The sequence below is a fragment of the Apostichopus japonicus genome, chromosome 13 (genome assembly GCF_037975245.1).
Source record: "Apostichopus japonicus isolate 1M-3 chromosome 13, ASM3797524v1, whole genome shotgun sequence".
NCBI lineage: Eukaryota > Metazoa > Echinodermata > Holothuroidea > Aspidochirotida > Stichopodidae > Apostichopus > Apostichopus japonicus.
The window spans coordinates 3,098,985-3,121,492 of record NC_092573.1 but is presented as its reverse complement, the minus strand read 5'-3'; the positions used below and the strand labels follow the sequence as shown (position 1 = coordinate 3,121,492).

Sequence of the window (22,508 nt, the reverse complement as noted above, 5' to 3'; positions counted from 1 at the left end):
TGCTTAAGGTCAACAGTTTAACCCTCCAAATATGTAAGAGAGTATAGCTAGAGTGGTCACTTATATCCAAACAACATGACATTAAACATAAGAAAGAATTTTTCCATCACTGACATATTTTTGTCTGAACAATTTTATCGACACTTTTAAGGAATGGTTCGGAGAGTCAGAATCTCAAGGAAAATTACTATAAATAAAGTAACAATTAGAATGATAACATGGCGGGAGTAATTTTGACCCGTTGACTTAATATGTTAATATAATAACCTTCTATGTCAGCTCCCCAACCCAATTGCCAACCCATACCCCTTCCCCTTGTCAAAAAATTTGGATCTAGTTGTCTTAAACAAGTGATTGTTTACTCGGGTCAGCTATGTGTGGGGGCATGTGATAAGGTCAAATGGTTTCGGACGATTGTGAATGGATGTTGTATTGTGAAAGTTTTCAAACCAACAATGATCTTAAGTACCAACCAAGTGACATCAATGCATGTCTAATGCATGTCTAATGCATGATAATGCATGATCCAACAATAGTCACTACTCCTCATTAAAGAAACTGATCTTACAAAACAAAAGAACTGATGTAACTTTCAAACCTTGTTTCATTTGCCGTTTCTTCTGGGAGTGGTTGTTTCATCAGTTTCCTCTTCTTCAGAGGTATGGATGATTCGTCCAGGAGCGGTTGAACCATGTCATTGCTCTTTTTGATGGGTCTGGGTATCTGGAACTTCCTGCCTCTCGCTCCTGCGAGGACTGTCCTCATGGATGCTGCGGCTGGTTTCCCTTGACCATGAATGACTTTGACCGTCGTTTCACCCAATGTAGCTGTCTCGATCGTCGTGGTGGTCATGGTCGTGGTCGACGCTTTAATCGCCGTCGTTGTCGACTCTGCCAACGTCGCGGCCTCTACGTCTTCTACTGGCGGCTCAGACCGTGTCTCATTGCCGGCATCGTTCTCAACCTCTTTGTTGCTGGACACCACGGGGGTTTCCCCTGGTTTGGTGACTAAATTCGCTAACGGTATCTCATCTGAAGAGTTTTCTGATTCGTACCCGCTACCGTCTTCTTTGGTTTTATTTTCTTCATCTTCCAAACTACTGACTGGTTCGAAAGTTCTCTCTGGTAAATCTTCAAGAGGCTGTACATCTGTACTGGCACTCACAGGGTCTACGTTAATAATAACATCTTGCACTCTATTGTTAATATGGGCAGGAATAGGGTGCTTTCTTTTCCTTCCCCTTTTCTTTGGGACAGTGACAGTACTAGTATTTGTTTTCACAACAGCATCGGGTCTCAACGTATCTGTCAATGGAACTGCCATTGCTGCTAATTCAGTAGAAGTGTCCACAAAACCCAGACTGACAGGAATGTTTTCAAGCTGTGACATATTTTTGGCTTTTCCTCTACCCCTTCCCCTCCCTCTTCCCCTTCCTCTACCCCTCCCTCTACCTCTACCCCTTCCTCTCTTGCCAAAGGGGGCTCCTTTCAATTTCACCACAGAAAGTGGTTTAGTATCTGCTAGCATGGACAGTTGCAATGGTGATTCCTTTATGTTATCAATACTATATTCAGGCACTTGCACTATATCTGACTGACCCGTTGAGCACACAGGTCCTGCAACTATTTCTCTCTCCACTGAGACAAATCTTGAAATACCTCCCCTGCCCCTCCCTCTCCCCCTTGACCCACCTATCCATCCACCTCTCCCTTTACTACGACCTCGTCCCCTTCCTCCCCTGCTTTTTATCTTTGTTATCTTCATAACTTTCACTTCAAAAGGTCCAAGCTTCCTATTTTTGGTACCGGGGGGCCTGCCGACTTTCCTTTTCGGTGGTACGACAGGTAACAGCGTAACATTTGCCTCCTCTTGATGTTCCTTTGAGTTCACAGAGGAACTGGCTCCATTTACAAGGGAACAATTGTTTTGATTATCCAAACTAATGTTAACAGGTAGGGCCACGACCTGGCTTTCATGAGTCGTTTTCAATTGGTCATCGGAAGCAACAACTACTGATGGCGGCAAGAACTTCTTTGTGGGTTTCCGTCCTCTCTTTTTCTTCAGAGGAGGAGGAGCAGGGACCACTGATGAGGAAGTGGCTTGAGGAACCATAGAGGAAGCCATGTCATATCTCACATCTAACTGATGTGTCAATGTTTTATCTCCTAACTGTACCCCTTGGCTCAGAAGTTGTCCGTTCTGACCTCCATCACCAGATGAGGTCCCCGTCTTCTCCCCTTCCTGACTACCTTTCGGCGTTTCTTCCTCTGCGGTCGCAGAGGGTCTTGATTTCTCTTGTGGTGATATCAGTGGAGGTTCAGTGTTAGCTTGAGCTGGCGATGAATCGTCTACTTCACTTTCCCTGGTCAAGACAGGAGCCTCTTCCAAACATGGTAGTGATCCCTGATCGCAACTCACAGGACCGTCATCCTTTTTAGATGTTTCCTGTGCTTCGTTACTTTGACACGTTGGAGATATCCTCTGGGATGTTGGCATACCGGTGTCCTGATTTCTCAATGCTGTTGCTAGGTAAGACGGTCTCAAATACGATGAATAAGAAGGGTTTTCTTTAGCGACCACGGCCAGATAGTTCAAAGACTTTTTAGCCGGTGAATACTCCGGCGTTTTACTATTGAGTTCATGAGGAATGAGTTTCAACGACCTCATCTGCAAGATGAGAGCGTCTAGCTCGAAGAGGAATGTAGGACTGACACGTCCGCTCTTACCAAGTCGGTTTTTTCGCTTCCTGCGGCGATGGTAGTAGCTTGGGTAGTGATAGTAATGATGGTGGTGGTGGTGGTGGTGCATATGGCGTCGGAATTTATCCTTCTTCCCATATCCATAGAGACCGTGATTTGAGGTTGCCAAGAGATGGGTCTCCAGAGCCTCGCCGGACACCTCTGACTCCGTCACAGATGGAATGGATGCACGCCCCTGTTTGTCTTTCCCCTGCTGGTCGGGATTACTGTTATTGTCTGTTCCGATGCCACTATCACTGAAGATAGTCTCCTCGCTCAGACATGTGGTAGCACTCTGCGGAGAGGGTGTTTGGTCTTTGTGTTTCTCTTTTACCAATTCCGCAGTAGTACCACCACCGGCCGCCACCGGGTCATGATTGCTCACTTTGCCTTTCCCGTGGGGAGTTTTAGGTGGTTCTAAGAATATGTGACTCTGATCCTTTCCAACACGAGGAGAAGATGACTTCTCACTCGGTGAGATGCTCATCTCTGAGACGGAGCCATCTGTTCTTCCATGTTTGCTCCTCCTCTTCTTTTTGGGCTTCTCTATCGTGATTTCTGGACCCGTGACCAGTGGGACGGTGTTCAGGAGCATGGAACTCTTCTTTCGTTTCTTGAGGTACGGTAGTATGCACGACGGTGGATCATCTGGAATTTCGATACTCAATGGAAGTGATGGATTTTGAAGGTCAAGAGTCATCGGAGAAAACCCATTCTTTTTTATCTTGCTCTTTCGACCTCTCATCTTTTCAACTTTCTGTTCAAGCTTCGTCTTCTTTAAGACTTTACCTTTCAATTTGGATTTCAGTTTAGTTTTGGGTTTCCTTTTGGCTGCATGGAGCTTCTTCTTCCTTTTCAGAAACTGTGGGGGAAGTAGTAATTCAGGTGGGAGGTTAACTACCAGCCCCTGGGGAGGCCCAAGGCCTGGCAGATCTGACGGGCTTGTTCCATTGATAGAGTTTAGAGGTAACTGACTGTCTTCTGCTACTTTTTCGACAGGTACCTTAATCTTTGGAGGTCTCCCTCTGCGCTTTGGCACTTTTACAGGAACTGGTGTGATAGCCTCTGGTATCTTGCGAGGTCGACCTCTTTTTCTGACCTTGACGACTTCACCAATGGGTGTTGGAATGGGTGCAAGGTTGGCAGATGTAATTTTAGGTTTCCTACCCCGTTTGTTGGGAATGGTAAGGGTAGCAACCTTCATACCCACACCCTTCCGCATTGCTGTTAATGTCTTTTTCCGCCCCACAGTTTTTCTTTTATAGGGGCGTTTTCCAACTTTGGCTGCATTCCCAGTTAGTGAATATTCATATTCTGATTCATAATTTGTGTGAAACTTCTGCATAATATTACGCTTAGAACTTTTCAAATAAGTACTGTTTGAATTTGGTGGTAACGTTTCTGTAGTGGCACCTTCAACATTCCTCTTCTCCTGGTTAGTAACAGATGCTGCTTTCCCTGGACTACCATTTTGTCCAAAGGAAGGATTTGCTACTGCTGTTTTCTTTGCTTTTGGACCCCTCTTGGCAATGAGCTGGCCATCTTTGTTATATTTACGAGGTCTCCCTACTTTTCGTGGAGTAGCTTTAACAGGACCATTTGGCACTTTTGAGGTGCTAATGGCTCCATCTGTTTTGCTCCCACTGGTTTTTAGGATATCCGACAGTATCGTTGCGGCAGGCTTCGTTGCGACCGTCCCGGGTTTTATGACAACAATTTTCCCAAGTTTTTGCAATCGCTCCTTAGCTCTAGGACTGTACCCTGAATGTACCGTATAATCTGGAGGCCCTTTATTTGCTTGACGGCTTTGACCGTCTGTGTCCTGCTCATCACTGGTCGTGTTCGGTGTTGTGTCTGATTCTTTCTCGCTTGGAAACCCATCCGAGTCAAAGTTATGGGCGTATGACTGGTAACCAAACTCTGGTGTCTGGTCCACCACTGGGGAGGGAGATCCCTCTGTGACCTCTTGAACTTCAACCACCATGCCTTCTTCTATTGGCACAGGAGTTAGAGGAGCATTGGAGAGGTCTTCTTGGCTACCATTCTCTTCTTCTTCATTATTAGTCTCAGGAACTGACGGTTCCTTACTTCCCTCTTCCTGTTCCTCCTCCTCCTGGGGTTGGACATAACTTTCTTGGTTGCTGCCACTCTCCTCAGCCGCTGTATAGTTCTCCGCCTCTGGATCTGGACAAGTTGAGGATGCTACGACATTTGGCACAATCTGTGTCATCACCACCGTCCTCTCTGTCTCCCGGTCTTGGCCAGTCTCTGTATCTGAGAGCGATAGGTCTGATTCCATTAATGAATTTAATGAGTTAGCAATGTTCTTCATCTCTATCATGTCGCTCTGCTCCAACGCTTGGAATATCTTCTCCTCTATGAGCATAGAGTCCTGGGTTGTGTCGTGACACTCAATCTCCCCAACATGGTGCTGCTCTTTGACCTGCATGGCGTTGGAGGCAACGATGCTCGCGATGGCTGTGTCCAAGGCAAAAGAACTGTCCTGCAGATCCGAGCCCACGCCCAAGCCACCCTTCACAGCCATCTCCTCCGAACTCTGCAGTTGCATCTGGATGGCCTGGATTTCAAGGGAGCTGGTGTCCATCTTGGCTCGTCTCACTTGGGCCTCCTTCCGGGCTAAGATTTTGCGAATCCGTGAGGGGAGTTGTGGCACCTTAAATAATGGAGCATCTGTTTTGCGTTCATTTGTCTGAAAGATATCAAAGGAAAAATATGCAAAAGTAAATATACAATAAGAATTACACTATTGAAGTGCACCACCATATCAGAATCTGATCCTCTGGCATCTTATTGCATTCAGAAATAAAGCAGAGACATACACCAAGTCTCCAAAATTGTAACCGTGACTTGAATTGTCGCTTCCTTCTTTACAATATCCTCAGAAGTGACCATATGGTATGTTTTAAGCATCAACATCAAAGTAACATAGTACCAGTGTATCCACTTAACACAGTATTTGGAAGGGGAATGAGCCTTGCAGAGCTCCTGCTCATATCACAGCACATTTCGCTTGCACATGTTTATAAATATAATATACTACTGCAATTACTGACATACATGTAGCTCATATTGGTTACTGCGTATACCCATACTTTTATCTCTGTCAATTTTTTTCCACCTGACATGTGTTATTTTATTATTAATTAAAGTCTGGCAATTATGTTAACAAAGCTAGCCCTTGCATAAAACTGCTGAAAACAAAAAGCAAGGAAGAAATATGCTAACATTTGCAGAATTGGGAAGGGGGTGAAAAGGGCCCCCAAAATGATCAAGCTTCTACGTTAATTCTACCAGATTGCCATATGACGTTAAATTTATTCAAACTAAATACACTTCATAACTACAAGGCATGACTATTGCTATTCACACACTTCAGTGTGTATAACTTGAAACAAGTCAGTGCTTGCCAGGTGTATGTATCACACTTCAGACACAGAGGGGGTAAAAAGAAGAAGCAGCCTTTTGACAGACAGGTATCAAAATATGTGAAGGATTTCACAGGCTACTATAAACATTGTGAAACGACTGTCATTGAGCTGTGATACAATTAAATCTATCTCTTCTAACTTCTACTCTACTGGTTGCTTAATTAAGGATCCTGCTACTGAATAACAACTTGTACATGTCACAATCTTGAAACAGGATTCATAACATTCTTGGAAAAGAATGATAGGTATTTCAAACTTTCTATATTGAAATACTACCTTATGATGATGATAAACTTGTATAATAATGGAAAGTGCCATTGACAAATATGTACAGTGTAACATCCCACGTGTAAGGTGACACACCATGCACGCTGCTTTCATATTCATATCACATGACTTTGTTGTATGTATTGCGTAAACAGCACACGTGTCTATTGACAAACCAGTCCGCTTTCATAATGTCACTAGCGGTACTATACAAGCTTCAGGTTAGCAGAACAAACTTCCACTATAACACTATTAACATTAACTTTTTTTTGAAATACTTCCTTGTTATTACTTCAAACTGCTACAGTTCAAAGAATCCAATACCAGTCCTTTTTCTACAAGATAATTATTAATTCCAATCTCTAAAGGAACATCATAATCTAAACAGTGATGGCATCATTTTACAAGAGCTGTTAAATTTCACAATGGGTGGCCACTTTGATATTTAGCTATCATACTGGGGGAATGACAAAATGATAACCTGTCAGCTAGTACCAAAAGAACAAGTACAACTGATATAAAAAATTGTCTATAAATATTACAAAATCTTCTACTACTTGCACATTTCCACCATGACGAAGGATGTTTACAAAATACGTATCGCAAAAACAGCTCTTATAGCGCCCCCTCTAACATATCGAAACCAACGATAGGATCGAAAACAACGATATGACCCAAACAGAGATGGCTGTCCACTATTTTTTCTAAACCCTTTTAACTGCATGTTTACTGTACCTCCATGTATACAGCTATTGAACTTAAGTTGATTTACGAAAAAGCACATGACAATGCATTTTGTTACCCAAACTCCCTCTGCCCAAACCACCCGCCCCCTCCCTCCCCCTCCTTATCCCTTAGTCAGCCTGCCTCTAACGCAGACCACCTCTACATACGAGACAGACGAGGATGATGAATATCGTCTCAAAGGCCCAATTTCTCAATTATTGCCTGCCGCGTCCATCTATTATCACAATCAAATTCTAGCGTCTCCAAGTTCTTTGGAGGAGCCAGAAGAATTAATCCATCCCCTCAGTGGTCCTCAAAAATCTATGAGGCAAAGAGGCCGACCAGTAATGAGAATTTGTCTCCTTTGAAACAACAGCACCATGAAGTTGATTCAATCTTGTAATTAAGCTTCGTCAAAACCTGACACCTTTTGCTCTGCCTCAACCTAAAGCTTGCAGCTGAAGGAGAAGTAAACTAGGAAAACAGGGCCTAAAATCTAAAGCAAAAAAAAAAAAAAACCTTGCTGATCTCAATTTATCTAGCTCTGTCCATGCATGAGCAAAATGACAATCTTGACTCCCTTTCGTTATTTATGCAATGAAGTAACAAAAGCTGGCGATTTTGAGTTGAATGATTTTTTTAATAGAACTTCCTTCATGACAGAGATGATAACAATCTCCTTAGAGAAAAAGTTGTTCAATCTCAAAGATGCATGAGAATGAGCAAATGTAACTATCTCCCAGAACACATTTTGGATCTAGTATCAAATCATTTATGGCAGTCTTATGGTCAGCTAAATTTGTCTATACATACAGATATTTGACCTCACACAAGTTGTAGGGTCAATTTATTAAAGCTGATTATGGTAAAACATTGGTAATATTGATGTTTCGTAGTCCAACAAGAAACAAACAAAAATTGAATATTTGGTGATATTTCCATATATATTCTGAGGATATATATTTATCCTTTGTATCGTTACTTTAATATTTATTTAGTTGTTTTCCAGCACAGCAGTGCACACAGTTTTCTGTAGTAGTTGTGCTTATAAGCCTTTATTATTATTATTATTATTATGTGTAAATGATAGTCTGAAATGCTCCTTTAATGCTGATCAATGTGAAAATGTAAATTAGGAGTGAAAATGATGTGGTTCACTTCTTTCACTGTAAGTTAATTTTCTCTTTACAATAACTATCAAAACAACATGTATAAGCAAGAGTTAACTAAAATCCTGATTTCCTGTTGAAATGAATATGCTTACGTCAGAAACTTAAAAAAAAAAAAATTGTAAACCTTTCTTATTCAAGTATGAGGACATCTTTCCAAGCTGTAACTCCCACTCAAATCCACACTGACATGTTTTTCCAAGGATAAACAATGTGTTTCTTAATCCACTGCATTATAACAAAAATATTCATGGTTTATATAATGTGACAGGAATAATAAAATAACAGTCCATAGATATTGAAACCAGTATATGATGTGTATTCAAATACAGGCCGACTAATTACACATAAAGAAGTGCCTGGATAAGTCTTTAAGTTCAAATGACAGACTAATCACTTCTTATAACTTTACACCTGACAAAAAATCAGGATCGACCTCTCGAGGAAGTTTGAGCTAAGACAAGTTTAGAATCTGAAACCAAAAATTGACAACACCAACATGGAAATGACATATCATAATCGTAGGGATGTAGATCAAATTGGGAAAACCTTCGAGCTGTATGGGAGGGAGGGGGGGGGGGTTGAGAGTTTAAGATACCAAGTTAAAACTTGAGATTTCTATCAGCATTCTATAGTGATGTATTTCGGAATTATCCTTTTAAAACTTCCAACTAAAGCAGGTTCCCTATTGCATGTACAGGAAAATAATACAAGCTGTATGAATACTTAATAAATACCAGGGTGAAAATTTTAAATGGTCCTCCGATCATCAGAAATGATCTTATTTTGTTTCGGATGACCAGACTGTCCTTCAAGGTCTACCAACGGACAACTGGACAAGCGGTTTCAGAAAATTCAGACTGGGCAAACTTCCAGAACTGTAAGAATGCCAAAATGTATCGTTTTCGCATAGATGGTTTTACAACAGTACAGAGATCCTAGTTTATATAAAGGCCTAATACATAGGTCTATTTTCAGCTATACCACCAGAATGATTCCCGAACAATTTTCACTTTCTATGAGACCTGTCAGAGCATAAACACATGTACATGTTTAAGAGTATTAGAGGATCCATGCAAAGAATTGCATGTACACACATGTCTGGCATGTTAGGTCTAGCAAAATCTGTACTTTCAAGCACAGATATCTTTCAGGTCAGGTAGGCAAAATCCATAATTTCAAGCACAGACGTCTGGCATGTTAGGTAGGCAAAATCCATAAATTCAAGCACACATGTCTAGTAGGTTTGGGCATCATCCATAATTTAAAGTCTAGATGTCTTTCAGTACTATAGGGCATAATGTTATATTTATGCTGGAATGAATAAAAAAAATGGAAAAAATAAATAAATTGAATATAAGTTTTGAGCACACATGTCTAGCATTTTAGGGTATAATTTCATAAATTTTGAGCATTTAAGTCATGCACTGTCTATCAGCATTAAAAACATCCACATCAATGTCCAGTTTTAAGGCACACGTCTTTCAGGTTTGAGCATAATTCCATACAGTTTTCAAGCATATATGTATCCATGTTAGAGTACATATACTCTCGACCATACATGTCTGGGCTAGAGTATGCATGTCCATATTACAGTTTCAGCCATAGTCATGTACACACGGCCGCCCATCAGGTTAGGGCGAGCACATGTGTTTATAGCTCATCACAATTAGTGCTTGGATCTTTGGTGATGCATTTCAGCATCCAGGCGCGTAGCCAGGAATTTGCCAAGGGAGGGGCGAAACTGTAGATTCAGCATTGCAAACTATCTAAGCGTAGCGCCACCATGGTTGGCGCGAAGCGTACAAGACAATTTTGGCTGTAAATGCTTCCCAGATCGCTGGAAATGGCACTTCACAGGCCTTGTAAGTTGCATCTTAGCATTTTCTTTTTTGAAAATACTAGCAACATCATAAAAACATTAAAAAATTTTTTTTAAATATGCTCAGGGGGGCGGCTGCCCCCTTCGCCCCCCCGCCCTTGGTTACGCGCCTGTAAGCATCATGCTCCCTGAGAAACCTCTTCCAATTTCTCAGAAATATATCCTTAAATATTAGATTTAACTTTTTCCCCTTTTTTCCATTGTTTACATTCATTATCAGAAATGTTTCATGTATAGTCCCCCAATTTATTCTGGAAAGCTTCCAAAAGACTTTAATACAGGTACTGTACTAGAAATGACAAATAATGCCACATACAAACTCTACAAGTACATGCATGCCTAACTGCTAGCCTGGCTAGAGTCCAGAAATCCCAGAAGAGAAAATATATAACCATTTACCGTTTCTCATTTAATGTTTAACTAAAATGGATACCCTCAAGAAGGCCTTCATAAAAACAGTGACAATTCCACTCTTAAAAAGACATGAATTCCATCGACACTGCATAATGCAGTCTAGGTGATGTTACTATGACAACCAGACATTGTGTTTTAATGGTCTGTGTATAGCTACACTGTCTAATTTTGCAGCGGTACAACTTCCAAGAAACTGATTTTTGTACATTTTAAAAACTAAACGGTAATAATGTTCATCGATAATTCATCCGTGTCAGGAATCAGAGAGAGAAATGACTCTTTTTTTTACTATATTTTGCAGAATATTCCTAGCAGCAGATACTGAATGCACAGAGGGCAGCCTGTACGACCATCAATTATTATCATAATAATGCATTGGCAGATAAAGCTATGTATCACTATCTGACCACAACATGGTAACACAACCTGGCTGCAGATCAAAATGAAATTTCTCAGATGCTTAAACCATTTGAAATATCCTGATTACTAGCAGTTTTATTTGACAGTTTAAGCTAAATCAAGGAAACTAATTCAATCTTAAATAATTCAATTTTCTGATCACACTTTCAAAGCTCTATAAGTGATTATTGAGGGTGTTGGGTGGGTTGAGGGGGGGGGGGGGGGAGAAGGGGATGTAAGCAACAGAGTATATTTTCTGTTACCATAAAAGGGTTGACTGCACATGTGGTACTGTACCAATTCAACATAAAATCCAGCATTGAGTTCAGTGAAGTAGTTATTGCAAAATTTGTCAAAATGGTATAAATGAGGGGGACAAATATTGTTGACACTAACAAGAACAGACAAACAAAGTTGCCTGTTCCTATTTCTACAGTGCATTATATTACAGTGCAGTAATGCTTATGTCTTACTCTTTATGTATACCCACAAGTTCTTCTTGTCTACTATCATAAAATACCTTTTTCTGTTTCTCTTAAAACACAAATCATGTCTTTTACTGTTCAGTTTTACCACCCATGACAATTGAACAATAGTTAACACACTATGTCTGCATGAACAATGGAAGGTATATATGTTGTTTCCCTTTTGCTTTGAAATGTCAAAACCTGGTAACCTGCACAACTTGATACAGCCTACACAATGATCTCAGGTTTTCTCCCCCAAGAGTGTCAAAATCCTGCTTTCTGGGAATCACTCAAAGACTTTCACACAAGTGAAAGGAAATTTTTACATTGTTGATACAATAGATCGCTTAACCCCCCCCCCCCCAAAAAAAAAAAAAACCTTGGAAATGTTCCAAAAGAGATGGTTTGGAAAGAGGCCCAACTCCATAACTGTTTGAAATTTAAAGTAATAATTTTGCATTGAAATTGAAGATTTTGTTTTTATAAACATTATAACCTTACAATATATGGCTGGTTGTGTGTTATCTGTCAAGTATATCTCTGCCCATATATAAACTGCATGCATGGCAAAAGTGTGCCAATGAATTGTTAGTCGATTCAACAAGTACTACAACTTTTATCAGGGAATAATTAAGCGTTGAAATTTTGTATTATATAGCAGTTTTGATGGCTCTGTATTTGGCCTCTACTAACGATTCCTGTGTATAGAAAAAAGCCAATAAATCTTTGAAATTGTACAGCATTTTGCAAAGAATTTGCATGCCATAATGGATAAACTCTTTTCCTGAATGTGTTTAAAACTTCCGAGAAATGATAATAATTTTGAATAATACAGCAAATATTTTCACAGTTTCACATCTGCAGGGGGTGCATTCACCATTTCAGCCTGTGACCCTGAATTTTGCTCATTGAGTAAAATAAATGATTGTTTATTGTTTGATATATATATATCAACTATATTCATCATAATATTAACAACAACAATATCAACACTGTTTTCACATCCATAGATGTTATTTTATATTCTTCAAAGGTATCTTAAAAGTCAAATACTGTATGCACACACAAAATAATCATTATGTTGCTTTAATGCAGATGGTTACACCAACATGAGTGGCGTTTCCTTGGCAACCACAATTGTCACATGTACTGAACAACCCACTCAAACCACTGTCTGGATCAATAACAGGTTTAAACTTGAAAGACCACAACATACCACTGGGCTGACAGAGTCTATATGATAATATCCCTGTTATGACACAACTTCCAAGTAACACATTGATTGATAGCTTTTGAATTGACTTCAGTCAGGATGGATGGATTACATCATCTAGACCTCATACGATCTCTTCCTTAATGTACCAGATGTACGTGTCAGTCATACACTTTGACTACAGACTTACACACCTAAATCCCTCTGACATCATTGATATGTCAAAGGTCACAAATATTAACTATATGCTATGATAAAGTAATATCCCTCTGACATCATTCAAATGTCAAAAGTCACACATATGAAATTTGCTACATGATAAAATATTATCCTATGTAGTACCCCACCCCAATAGCTTCTTTATCGGATTTCCCTCCCAAAATCTCTCAATAATTACCCAGTCTTCTAGGGTATAACTACTACCTTTATCCATTAGGGGGGAAAAAAACTGATGGAAGTTGAGACATATTTCTGTTGGACAAAATGGGATCTTTTGCAAAAAACGTCTCCACCACAAGTTGCCTTCAGGAATTCTAGGCTTCGACACCCTAGTATTAATACAACCTGCACACCGGTGTTTTCATTTTCAATAAAACGATGAACTTTTACCAACCTTAACCTGATTTATTTTTCCTTACTAAATGCGCTCTAAAATCGTTCCATATCAGCAAGCCATATGTGATTCATTCTATCCCTCCCTTTTCCACTCTCCCTCCCTCCCTTTTCCACGCTCCCTCCCTTTTCCATCCTCCCTCCTTCCATTTTCCACCCTCCCTTCCTCCATTTTCCACCCTCCCTCCCTCCCTCCCTTCTCCATCCTCCCTCCCTCCCCTTTCCTCCCTCCCTGCCTTTTCCTCCCCCTTCTTCCTACATGAACTCTAAAGTCCAAATCTAATCAAGAAATATTGATATCAAGCTGCCATAGGGATTCCATAAAGACTGACAGTGAGAGAGTGATCAGGGACATTCAGTCAATGCTCTAGCACATCAGCTACCAATATCGGATATAAATAAATCCTTACACTTCATCTGCCCTCCTCCCTCCCTTCTTTATTTTTTTCACCTAATAAATCTTGACTTTCTCTCTTTTTTTTTTAAATTCTGATATTTCCTTCGAGAGGAAGTTGTAATCTGAACTGAATGGTGCATGGAATGATGATTGCTGATCCATAGAGGAGGAGTGACGAAGCAATAATGGGCCACGAAAGGGGCTTCTGGAAAAATATGGCTCTCACTTGGCTATATCCTATTTCTCTATCAATGCGTATGTCTTATGGCCTATATTTATTCTTCAAACTTCAATTTGGTAATGGTTCATGGAAAATTTGAAGCGATAAGAAAGGGAGGGAGGGGGGGAGGGGATTTTAAGATATTAACTATTCTCAAAGGTGAATCTTCCAGCAATTGTTATACGAATTTCATTCTCGAGAGACGATCGTCTTATCAAGTCGTTCAGGTCTGACTTGGGAGCGCAATTATGAATAGCAAGGTAAGCCTTGAATAAATATTTGATAATAATGATTTTTGCAAGAAAGAATATTCAGTGCAATATATTTTCCTTAGTTTTGTCCCCCCTCCCACTTCCATTTTTTAAAATTCTTATTCTTCTTTTTGGCCATACCTGTGGTTTAGTGCCAAAGGATATATCCCTTCTGACATTTACTTGGATCATCATAACCTATCAAGCATTTTATTAATCATCATAATGAGTGAAACAAAAGCCTCTGTTAAGTAACTAGATATCACATAACAGCTACAGGAAGCCAACAATTTAGTAACATTTCTTCACTTAACTGCAACAAATTTAAGCTGGTCGCACAACGAATTTAAAATGAATTCATGCTTATCGCCTAAAACTTAACTAAGAACTAAAGCTCTTTTTTTGATGATTTTGGATAAACTTTTGGATATTTTTCTTTACTAAAATTCCAATAACAAAGCAGTTCATAAGCATGATGAGGGTTTCTACATATATACATATACATGAACTGTATACATCCACAAAAACATCGTTAAGCTGTCTAAATGATTAATCGATTAACCTAAGGGGACCTGTTAAGAATCGTGTCAGCAACACCTGCAGTTTGCACTTTGATCATTAAATACACCCGAAATTTACACACTCATGCATGCACCTGACGAGAAAATTCACAGCTTAATTGATCCAGATTCAAAGCGACATGTTTTCAACTCGTGCACTCTGACCGACTTGCAAACACGACGTGTCGGAAACATTTCACCTCAAAAGTCATGACGGAAATCTCACAAAACGAATTAAAGAAAACACGAACCCTAACATTATCATCATCATCATCAGCTCCTAACAGTCCAACGGCTAAGAAAACTCTCGATTCCGTTTACGAGATATCACAGATTAAATGTTTCTTGACACACAAGATTGAAAGACTTGATATAGTCAAACTATGACATCCCTGAGCCACATCTACTTCATCTGATATTCATAAAAAACTTTACAAGATCTCTTTTGTAAACTTAATCTGCATAACTACATCTGTTTTTACCTCCATGATCTAACTGATTATAATTCACCTGAAAGTATTCATGTATAAAATGGAGCCTTTTGCCAAACAGAATTTTGTTAAAAAATCTGCAAAACTTCTTAGGAATGCTATGAAGTTTACAAAGATTGGAAAGGATGATCAGTCTTAGTATAAGGACAGTTTAGCAGACCGCAAAATAGATCTCTCTAACAAAAGGAGCTGCTTCTCTGCCATTTTATGAATGAATAATCATAACAATAATCATAAATGATATATAGCGCCAAATCAGTAGACAAAAGTCACTGTTCGAGGCGCTTTACAAAGAAAGCAAATTAATTGGGTTGACTTTATCACACTGAGGTGTTAAGGCTTTGATAGTTGTTAGTAAGACAGTGCTAGGATTTAGAGGTCACATAATTATCGGTGTATCATCAAAAGGGTTTGAGATCTTAACAAGAAATTGTAACAAATTGACTCCTATTTGGAAGGAACTCTTGCATGAAACCACAAGATCAATGAATTGGTGATTGCCTTTGACTAGATCAAACTGGTTAAGTTTACTTTATGATGGCATTAATGAATAGTTTAGTTACTGTGTATACTCTCAATTTTATCAATCGAGAGAGATAAACATTCCACTGGATTCAGCACAAAAGAATAGCAGCTTAAAGGAAGTTCAAATTATTATTCTTTCGGGGGCAACTAGAATTGGCTTATGTACACAAAGAGATGTCAACAACTAAATATATCGTAATCAAAAATTTGAGAATGCATGCAGAGGTATATGTGTGAATAGTTGTATGCACAATAGACTTAATGGGAACTCAAGTACAATTCTAAGCCACTGTTGATTGCATAGTTGCTGAAAATTTTCGACAACTTTCGTAGCATTTGGTATGGCAAAGGATTTGATTTTTTGATTGTTTATTTAAACTTGACGGTACAGTACATTTGTAAATGCATCTCAATTGGTGAAATAACATAAAGTTCGTAGGATATTCAGCACAAAATAACAGATGAAGAAAAGTTCAACAGAAACTACATTATTATCCCTGTAACACCTCCTCGTGCATGGCATTCCATGAATGATTTGCCAGACTGTTGACAGATTACTTCCACAAACATATTTTAACTAGAGCATCCTGTGCGAATCTCATCTCTAGCTTCCTGAAGTGGATTGAGATGATCTCTAGGGCCTCAAGAGGGAACAGAGAGGCAGGACCACAACTTAACCTCTCTCATGTACTACTTCACGACAGACGATGAGTTACTGACAAGCTACAGTGGACGTAAAACTTAAGATTCAGAACTTAGACATACTTGGGATTACAAAATTAGGACTATGATTTTGACGAAGGTTAATATTGAAACTGGCAAGTTCGTGCCACATGTTTCAATTGTACAACTTCCATCTTCTTATGATACTGTACATGCGAAAACTGCAATGAAATGGAAATAGGTTTTAAAAGGATTCAAAAGAGAAAGTGACATTATCTGAAAGATATAGAAACCATGAATAATAAGTTACATGTCTGATACATATCAAAAGTGATTGAATACTTCTCAAATTATTCATAACTGATGTAAAATGTCATAATTCAGCATAGCACTTTTATGACTATGCATTGCAAAGTTACATGAACCAATTCCTTACAGTTAATACAGTATGTACCACAGAAGACCATTACTACTGTATAATATATAGTCAACGAAACTATAGGACACAAAACTCACAGAGCATACATATTGTAGTACCCACGCAGACACAGCTGGTTTGAGACTGGAGGGTGGGGAGGGGGCCAGGGAAGGACAAGTGTTCAGCGGGTCTTGAAATTGCCACCTCTGGTAGCAGATTGCCACATGAAAATCAAGAAAGAGGTACACACAAGCGTACATGCAAACACTAAGCCCAAGAAATGGTGGATTTATTCATTACTGGGCAGCATATCAGTAATACTAGTTTTTTTGTTTTAAACCATTAACACACTGCTACAAGCCATATCAGAGTGTATATTTCGAAAAGTTCAAATCCTTGGGGGTTGGAGGGGGGAGGGATATTTACACTACTCCACTTTTCAACCTCACACAACCTTAAACATTCAACCTTGTATATGCCTCAGAATGCACCATTTGATGCCAAACTTTTCCTGGGTGGGGGCTCATCCTCCCCACCCCCTCTTCATAATATCCTGGATATCCTGATATGGGTACAATCATGAGCAAAACAAACTATATAGTTGCCTAAACCTGCAGGAGGTTTTACTATAATATTATGTTCCCAAGCCAGCTTCATTTTAATGATAATCACAGCAGAATACACAGTTTAATATATCCATCATTACATGTATCTCCTGGCTCAGAGAGACCTACTAGAGTTGATTGTTGCAATCTGTCCCTCAGGGAAACAACTGTGTGACTCTCACTTTCATATTCATCATCTTAAATTTAGCGTTTTTCAAGTACTAATTGTGAGTTACAGTAACTTGACTGACGTCAGCTAGCTGTAAGGGACAGTACAAATTGGAAATACATGCAGTGAATAAGCTAACCGCCTCCAATTCCCATCTGCTCCCTCTATCCCCTCTCCTCTGTCCCTTCCCCTCTCTACCCTCTCCTATAACCTCTTATAATTATCGATATCCTTTTCCCATCCTCCCATTCCCATCCCTCCACTCTGTCCCCTCCACTCTGTCCCTTCCCCTCTCTACCCTCTCCTATAACCTCTTATTATCGATATCCTTTTCCCATCCTCCCATTCCCATCCCTCCACTCTGTCCCCTCCACTCTGTCCCTTCCCCTCTCTACCCTCTCCTATAACCTCTTATTATCGATATCCTCTTCCCATCCTCCCATTCCCATCCCTCCCCTCTCTCCCCTCTCCTATAATCTGTTATTATCTTTACCCATCCATTCTTATCCCTCCTCTCTGACCCCACAAATGTGTTCATTCCCCTCTCTCCCCTCGCCTATAACCTCTTATTATCCATATCCGTTCACTACCACAACCAGGCTTGTATCACAACAGCACATATCTCATTAAGGCTACTCAACAATTCCAGCATACAGTTACTAATATAAAATGCATAAATCACTTCAAATTTGTTGTACACTATATAGCCCTATTTCAAAATTTGATTCAACAAGGTTCTAAACATTATTTGCCAAGCCACTAAAATTTCCTTTTTTTTTTCTTTATAAGAGAATTAGATGACACCTTTGTCATGCCTCCCTGCATATATGTTTAACTGGATCAGCATAAAGTAGGACTACTACTAAATGCAATGTTTAGATATCAACTCATAAAAATTTAACAGCTGTCACATAAGTAAATGTCCCTTGAGGGCAACATAAAATGTTATGGTCCTTTTCGAAACAGCTAAGAAAAAGAAGAGAAAAATTGCCATCTGTGTCAGATGACCGTGTGTTTACTGATGCTTGAGAAGTCCGAGATAGAAAGAGGGAAGAGTGAGAGACTGGTGTGTGGGTTCTGCGATATCTGTTTTAGTAACGTGAAGGGTGCAATTAGGTCAAAGTGAAACCCAGAATATGATTAATTACTATAGCCACAACTCTTAAAGGATAATATTTATGATTTAAGAATTTTTTTTTTTTTTTTTGGCAACTTGGATGCCTGCCTACACAGCTAAAATATGAAATTATAATTCTCGCTTACATGGTTAACGTACCACTAGGATAATTTTTGACTAATACTGACCTACACTTCTTGGTCTTCTAGCTTTCAAGTATGATTAAATGTGCTCCATGCAGCTCTACACCGGACCTACCAATTTCCATCCCATCAGCAAAATTGAGATCATCTCTTACAACCCTGATCAATAGTAGTAGCAATCTGCTATTACAGTACATTAACAGAATAAGAGGTATCTTGTGATATAGTTTAACAACCGTTGATCTCTTTCCCATAGCAAATATAGACAAATTACACATGAAATCCTATGAATGTCCCAGACCGCATTGTGTACAAACTGTCAATCATGTGTTTCTATGTAAAGTATCTGTAACAGGAAATCAGGAAATAGACCTATCGTTCATTGGTTAGATAAATTCAAGCGGGAGAATTGATTTCAGCATGACTGAAATTTGTACAGTAGCAACTTGTAATCACTATCATTTATTGTTCGGAGAATTCAGGCGGGAGAATTGATTTGGCCACGACTGAAATTTCTAGCAACTTGTAATCACTTCTGCCTGACATAATGGCCAGTGGCAATTTGTTTTTAGGAGATGATTTTAAAGTCAAATTCCAATGTCCAACACAACTCTTTAAATAAATACCAAATTAGAGCTCTTTCCAATTATCTAACACAGGAAATCAGGATATAGAGCTATCATTTATTGTTTGGATAATTCAGGCGGGAGAGTTAATTTGGCCACGACTGCAATTTTCTAGCAACTTGTATTCACTTCTGCCTGACACAATGGCCAGTGGCAACTTGTTTTTAGGAGATTATTTTAAAGTCAAATTTCAAACTCATTAATATAAGTGCCATCTGCTTTCCACCCTCAGTAATCACCACTGACCTAATAATGATAATATCCACTTACCCCATTCATGATATTTGTCTCCATTTCCCACTAATTTCCCACATAAAATGATTACATTTTGAAGAGAGAGTGTACCCTGCCTGGAACCAACTGGCCCACACTACAATATATCATGCTGTATCACAAAGCTTGTTTTGCCTCTTGAATATCAATACAAATTACAAATTTACAAAACCACAAATCCTTTGTCCACTTAGGTCATTATTATACAAACGGCTTGTGAGCTTTATAAGCTATCCCAAATGACCACAACAGACAGACACCCCTGTAACTCTTCCTGTCAAGTCCATCAGTCACGTTTTGTCAGAGGTGACATGTGCCTTCAAGCCTAGAGAAGTCATATCTCGACAGGTAAACTTGTCTACTGTGTGTGGTGGTGTGGCATATGATGACAAGACACTAATCAATTAGGCTTTGTCGCCTTCACGCTTCAGGCAAGCCACTATACATATATATATCAATTAATCAAGCCACTGTTCCAAGGATAATTAAACTAAGTACCAAAGTTCATTTACCAATATCACTGAAGGTGTCAAGCACTGCTGTAATAATCTCTCACAAGGGATACACAAACTGGAGGGAAGGTATGGTGGTCTAACCCTAGGGCAATTACACCTTTGTTTATTTGAAAGTCTGTCTGGTTACTGGGATAAATAGCTTGTAGAGCCTGTATTTGGCTAGAGTTGGGTTAGAGCAGAGGAGCTGACATTTTAAGAGGGATTTATACACAGAGAGGGAAAAATGATGATACAGTAGGCCCGCTATATAACATCACAATGGCCACAAGGTGTCAACTGCTGATGGTGTCACATAGCGAACAGCGGTTGTAGGTCATGGGATGAGTTTGCCACTGGTTCTATTATTCCAAGCATGCATGGGGGGGGGGGATGGGGGGCTAATACTGGTGCAACTCAAACCTCATCAGGCATACTACTGTAAGTTAATCGTGAGTTATCAATACTTGGGTTATAATGCAACAAGCCCTGAACATATGTTGCACCTCATTTTTCACAAATTTGGTAGCAGAAACTTGCGAGATGGAAGCAAATAAATAAATAAATAAATAAATAAAACTATGACCAAAACAAAAGCCAAATATTTCCAAACAGTATATCAATTCTATCATTTTATAAATGGAAACCTTTTGCGTCAGTTACAGTGTAAATCCATTATAGGCTTAATAGATACAATCATCAGGTAAAATAACGTTAAAAACATTAAAAGAGGCAAGATAAATAAATTCAAGTTAGATATACTGTAAACTTGAACTTGGAACACCAGCAGGATCATATGCCAGAGTTAAAAGCATTCAGTAAACACGCAGTGACAACATGTTGGCTATGAAAGTCCCATTCAGACATTCATGCACACAGTGGATGCAAACACAGGTTAATACTACAGCTGCAGACTCAAACACTCCACAGTGAGTCGACTGCAAACAGCTGGGAGCATCAAAGACCTGATGGTTAATTTACCGCACTTAACGTGAACTGTTCAAACGGTTACAACATTCAATATCATGGCGATGCAATCCTAATACAGTATGTGTGTGTAGTGTGTACTGTGTCAAACGACTTTTACTATTTACTGGTTGTGTGAAGTTGTGGTACAGAGAAGCCATGCAACAACAGTTAGCAGCGCCTGTTCAGTTTGTGATCTTCGTCATAATATGATGACAGCTGGGTGAGGGTGGGATGGGCTGCGAGAGGATGGTGGGGGGAGGGGGGGTGGTGGTGGACTGGTAGAGGAGAAGAAAAAAAGGAGGGGAAGAAAAAGGAATAAAATTGCTCCCATTTTCAAGGTATTGCATTATAACTTTACCCATTTTTAACTCCCATTATTCTCTGTCATGACATTAATAGTATATATAGCAGTACAGCGATTCAAACATATTTGACCAAATCAGGTTTTTTCCCTATGGTTCTTAAATATCAAAGATATCTTTTGTCAGTGTCACTTTCAATAGCTCACCGTAGGTGAACACAAAGAAATTGCACTCACCGCGGCAGCAGCAAGTTTTAACCATCCAAATATCAGATAATATCCCCAAATATTATCAGATAACATCCTCCAAATATTATCAGATAATAATATACTACAAATATTATCAGATAATATCTTCCACCTCAGCAGGATCACAGTCGATAATAAAGCCATCAGTGATGCGTACTACATTTGTCTAACCACTCACAGATGTTTAAAAGACGGGACCCCCGCATGAAGCTTATACCCTCGGACCTGGAACATGTTACCTCCATAATACCTTCATGTAAAGCAAATAGACGGGCGGAATTATCATCACCACATACCAACAAAGAGAATGAATTTGCCTTCCAATTATCCACAGCAGGTACACTAACCGTATTCAAACAAACAACCGAGGAAAATGAAACAAAAGAGCATTAATAATCCATCGGTGATTACAAATCTCTTTTGGCCTATAACATAATGTGACGTCAACTACACGAAATGCCACCGATAACGTTTGGCGTGCACCCCGCAGAGGGGCGTAATCCGATTGCACTAGTGCAGGGTAGTTCGAAGCAAAAGAAAAATAAAAATAAAAAAAAGACACAAGAAAGTTGACTGTAACATGACGATGTACTTTTAGACCGAGTCACATGTCATGTCAGCGAGTTCGTAACACTGACGGAATGGATGTGGAATAGTTATAGGGCTGGCTAATTGAAGACAAAACAAAGTAAACGTAAATTTAC

At 39.4% G+C, this 22,508-nt stretch overlaps 1 protein-coding gene across 5 annotated transcripts in view; it reads right to left on the bottom strand.

Annotated features, from left to right (window-relative positions):
- The window catches only part of LOC139978480 (uncharacterized), a 137,538-nt gene that overhangs the window by 31,954 nt on the left and 83,076 nt on the right, over window positions 1–22,508 (bottom strand). For all 5 annotated transcript variants that reach the window (XM_071988749.1, XM_071988745.1, XM_071988747.1 and 2 more), the window contains one exon: window positions 599–5,448. In XM_071988749.1, coding sequence (XP_071844850.1) covers window positions 599–5,448 — 4,850 coding nt within the window. The remainder of the gene's footprint in view (window positions 1–598; window positions 5,449–22,508) is intronic.